The sequence below is a fragment of the Capsicum annuum genome, chromosome 3 (genome assembly GCF_002878395.1).
Source record: "Capsicum annuum cultivar UCD-10X-F1 chromosome 3, UCD10Xv1.1, whole genome shotgun sequence".
Lineage (NCBI taxonomy): Eukaryota > Viridiplantae > Streptophyta > Magnoliopsida > Solanales > Solanaceae > Capsicum > Capsicum annuum.
In genome coordinates, this window is record NC_061113.1 from 1674421 (window position 1) to 1679562 (window position 5142).

The following is a 5142-nucleotide window of genomic DNA, read 5'->3' on the forward strand; positions in this document are numbered from 1 at the left end:
ATCAAAAATCAAATTAACGTTCATCTTAGAATTTTTTAAGATTACTCCGTTAACATTGTTGAATAAAGGTTTAGTATATTAATGAAAAGAAAAACTTCAAAGAAGCAGGAGCATTAATAATATCTGATGACTTTCATGAAAATAGATTTAAACATCGAAACAATCTCGTTGTAATCACTACAAGAAAAATAGCCTATAAGGAAGGGAAATCTGGTCTCAAAAAATCCAAATCTCGTCCCGATTGGTCGTGTTGGACGGGAAAAGACCGGTTGCGTCCCGTCCTAACAGGCTCCGCCGCTAAAGCTCAATAGCGATGACGCAACAAAGCCGGTCCTTAAAAACCTTTTGCGACGGCCAAAAATCCGGTTCTAGTTATCCTTTTGCGAGGATATATCTTGTCCCAATCGACTAACCACCTGGTCATAATTATCCTTTTACGACGATATATCTCATCCCAAATAGATTAACTACCTGGTCGTAATTATCTTTTAGCGACGGTATATCTTGTCCCAAACAGACTAACTATCTGGTCATAATTATTTTTTAGCGACGAAATATCTTGTCCCAAATAGACTAACTACTTGGTCATAATTATCTTTTAGCGACGATATATCTCGTCTCAAATAGACTAACTACCTGGTCCTAAATTATCTTTTAGGAATAAGAAATACTTGGTCCTAAATTATTCCTTAGCAAGGAGAAATACAAGAAATACGCTCAATAGCGAAGAGAAAATTGGTCTCTAAATTACCATCATTTGCTTCATATATACATATAAACACCATATATATATATATATATTTTCTCAAAGCTTGTCTATCGTGTGATTTGGTATAAAACATGCTGCAGTAATGAACACTGTAAGAAGTATGTACCTCTATCCTACCAGGCATAACGGGCTTGGCAACATATAATTCTCCGAGTATGCGGCCAGTACTTCACAAGTCTACTGCAGTTCCATAATGACTTGCTCCAAGTAACAGCCCCGGTGGTCAATACCAAAGAGTCACAACACGGCTTGTTTGGTTATCGGAAAAGTTTGCCAACCCAAAATCTGCAATTTTTAAAATGCCATCATTGTCAATACTTGAGAGTTTATCCAATATAATCTCTTTTAAAGAATAATGTTCAAATACTTGAGAGTGATTCATTCTTATCTGTAGTCATTTTAAACTCTCGGACTCTATGCATATATTAAACTTTTATAACAAAGTGTAAGTTGCCATTAAGGACAATGATCATCTAACTATTTGCGGTAACCAAACATCCATTTGGGATTAAATGCATCACAGCACCTAGTAAAAACGAAACAAACTTAAACGTCTTTACCAAAAAAAATTACAGCGAAGGAGAAAGGACTTGGCCAGAAAGTGGAAAGTTAAATTTTCATAACTTAAAACACCAAACAGCGCACAGGCTTTTCATCATTTTCACCCTTCGGAACTGCTTATCTCCCTATTTTCTGAATCTGCATGCAATCAGACTATTGATATTCAACTCAGTGCGTAGCGTAGCAGAAGTGGCAACAAAGCCTAGAAGGTTAAGTCTAACGACGCATAGAACCTACGGGACTGTAACAACTCTTTCCTGATCGTTGGATAAAAGTGGTCAGGAGCAGCTTAGCTGGTTAGGTAAAAATGAAGATTATTTTCATCCAATAAACTCTTCTGTATTTTGAAAAATGGTGTCGGGCATCATGTAAGTTTCAAGAATTTTTGACCAAAATAAGCCATTTTTTGAACCAATTCACCAAAATAATATGTTTTTTCAAAGTTTTACAAAACTAGTATAAACTACTTCCCAGTAACGTATTACTTTATTATTTTATTAAAAAATGCAAGAGTAAAAACTGACGGTGTTTGACTTTTAACGGACCATAAAACGTTACTTATAATAATGTGTTATAAGTAATTCGTTACTATGAGTAACGTTTTCCAACCAAATAAAAATCAAACGCCTAATTATTTTAGGGGCAACCATTGCCCTAATTTTGAAAAGAAAAGAAAATTCTCTCTGCCACTGCCCTAATTCGAAGAAGAAGAAAAATTTGCTGTGTGACTTTCGACACCTCTAGCTACTCCATCTCGTCTCTTTCGACGCCTCTGGCTACTCCATCATCTAAGTAATTGTTGGTTCAGCTGTGTTTCGGATTGCGGAAGCCTAGGCTCAACGTCATAGAAAGGGTGTTTTTGGTACGAATGTACTCTCTATTTTTCTAGACTCAACTTGACTCTCTATTTTAAACTTTTGTATTTCTCAAATTTTACTCAACTATGCTCTAAATTATGATTTCGGAACAAATGGATTTAAATTCTTTTCAATTTTGGGATGTTTTTTAAAGGAGAAAGGAACAATTTTTTCCTTTTTATGGCTGATTAATATGTTCATTATAATGAACATATTCACTTATGTATAGGTACTTTTATATGGCTGGTAGTAGTTCATACAAGCTAGATCCTGGGCCACTTGAACCGTCTGTATTAACTCAACAACTTACTCATAGGTCACGGGATATATGGGATGGAAGTGCTGATATGATTCTTAATACGAGAAAGAGTGATGGAAGTTTTTGGAAGCTCGTAGAAAAATATCCTATCCATCCACGAGTTTTAGAAGTGATTAAATTATCTGAATTGTATGGTGTTTATAGATGTAATAGGCCTGCTATCGATCTTAGTTTGATCACTTAATTAGTTGAGCGTTGGCGTCCTGAAACACATACTTTCCACTTTAGAACAGGTGAAGCAACTATCACCTTGCAAGATATCGATGTGTTGTATGGATTACCTGTGAATGGTGCTCCGGTACTTGGTATTGAGACGACAAGAACTATTGGTGATTGGCAAAACATTCGTCAAAGATTATTAGGTTTTGTTCCATCTCTCCGGGACTTTAGCAGTAGTTTCCTCAAGGTCTCTGCGCTTAAAGCACACATGCTAAGTAAGCCACAATTTTCAGACATGGCAACTCAAGAAATAGTCAATCAGAAGGCAAGGTGTTACATGTTCTGGATGATTGCGGATACGATGATGGCAGATACATCTGGTTCTTGTTTGAAGCTTATGTACCTGCCTATGCTCGAGGACGTCAATGCAATTGGGTCTTATAGTTGGGGTAGTGCAACTTTAGCGTACTTGTATCGTTTTCTTTGTAAAGCCTCACAGAGTATCCAAAATGAGATAGACGTATTTCTACCACTGCTTCAGGTATATCTAATAATTCTAATAATTGCATAAATTATTTATTGATATTTCTTTTAGTTTATATATATATATATATATATATATATATATGTATGTATGTATGTATCAGGTTTGGGCATGGAAGAGGATCTCGGTCCTTAGGCCACAGATAGTAGGAAAAAGAGGGACAGGAGATATTTTTCCTACTGATTTGCGTAGGGGTCCACATGCTACTAGATGGTTTGCACACTTTAGTTGGACTAACACTACTAAGCATGTGCTGAAAGTTTATAGGGACGCACTTGACTCTATGACAGAAGATCAGGTAGATTGTGTATAATTTTTTATCTTTGATTTTATGTAAATTGTAAATATAGACTCATTTGCTTTTTCCTTTTTCATGTAGTTTATCTGGGAACCATATACTGATGATTTAATTGAGAGTCTTCCTGACTATTGTTGCGCTGGACGAGACATGTGGCGTGTTAGAGTTCCAATCTTCTGTTGGGATGTGGTAGAGGTTCACTTGCCTGATTGAGTAATGAGGCAATTTGGATTGCAGCAGGTGATTCCAACTCCATTTCTATTTGATTCCACCTACTTTCGTCATGATCGTCGGGGAAGGCCAAATACAAACTGGGAGTTAGAACATGCACAATGGTTACCTTTTTGGAACGAGCGAGAACAATATATCTATAATGCACCAGTCAATCATGGGCCACTTCGGTATGACGACCCCTACCTTATTTGGTTCAGACGTATTACTCGTCTTCTCATTGGTAATCCTAATCCCCGTCCTCAATGCCAACAAGGTTATGTGCCTAATTCAACTGCATATGAAACAATGGTAAGTAGAACTTTGCTTGTCTGATTTTTCTTTATCTAATATATGTTAATAATAATCAGAAGCTCCAAAGTAGGAACTTAGCTTTTCTTGAATCTTTTTAATGCTTATAAGTAAATGATTTTTACTTTAATTCACAGGCGCATCGTATTCATTCGATGGTTGATAAAACTAAATCACTTGGAGATACGCCATCGTATGAGGACTTATACATGTTTAGAAATATGGTGCGGGATCAAAGTTCTGATTGTTTGAGATATGTACACGAGGCCGACAGGATTCATGTATCAACCGATTATAGAAGAGATGAGGTGCAACCTGATCAGTTACGTCCCCCTATTCGTAGGCGAGGAAAAGGCGGTGTTGCTGGAAGAAAAGAACGTGCTATTGCGAGAGACCAAGTGCCTGTTGAAATGAATGAAATGGATGAAGCAACGCGAAATGCACAAATAAGTTCAGAAGACAATCAAGCAACAACTAATCATGATTTTAGTTCCACTTCAATGGGTTGTACTCAGGAATTCACTCAGGCATCAGGTATGATATATCAACATACAGAGATTGTGCCATACATGACTCCACAGACTCCACAAATATCAAGGTATCCAAGTCTTTCATCACTTGATAATATATTTGGTAGTTATCAGCCTCAACATTTTGAGAATGCCCCAAACTTCACCTCATCGCCTGTGCCAATGTCTATTGAAATCCCCGATGCCACTAATAATTTGGAGAACTTGAACACTGAGATGGAAGATAATGAGTTGGATGATACCAACAATGAAGTGAACGGTAATGATCCGGAGGATGAAAGTAAAGGTTGTGATACGACTATTCAGCATGATGAACTATCAAAGAAAGAGAAGTGTACAATTATTGCTAAGCTTTGTGGGACTGGTATTTTTTCGTGATTATGTTTTTTTTTTTCAACTTAACTGCACTTTTTTAGTTGAACAGTTGAAAATCGACCTTTGCTTGACAGGGAGTCACTATGCTTACCAGCACGCCGAAAAGAAAAAAGTCAAACAGAAAAAAAGCAAAACAAAAAAAGGCAAAGAGCAATGGAGTTATGTTGGAATCTTCCTTCTTCCATTCCCTTGAACGTGGTCCAGTCAT

At 36.8% G+C, this 5142-nt stretch overlaps 1 protein-coding gene across 1 annotated transcript; it reads left to right on the forward strand.

Moving 5' to 3' along the window:
• The first annotated feature begins 3318 nt into the window (after positions 1-3318).
• On the forward strand, positions 3319-5142 carry LOC107866528. The gene is made up of 4 exons (XM_047408873.1): positions 3319-3507; positions 3589-4029; positions 4167-4923; positions 5009-5142. Exons 2-4 carry the CDS (start codon positions 3724-3726, stop codon positions 5125-5127), a joined length of 1182 nt encoding a protein of 393 aa, XP_047264829.1. The 5' UTR covers positions 3319-3507; positions 3589-3723; the 3' UTR covers positions 5128-5142.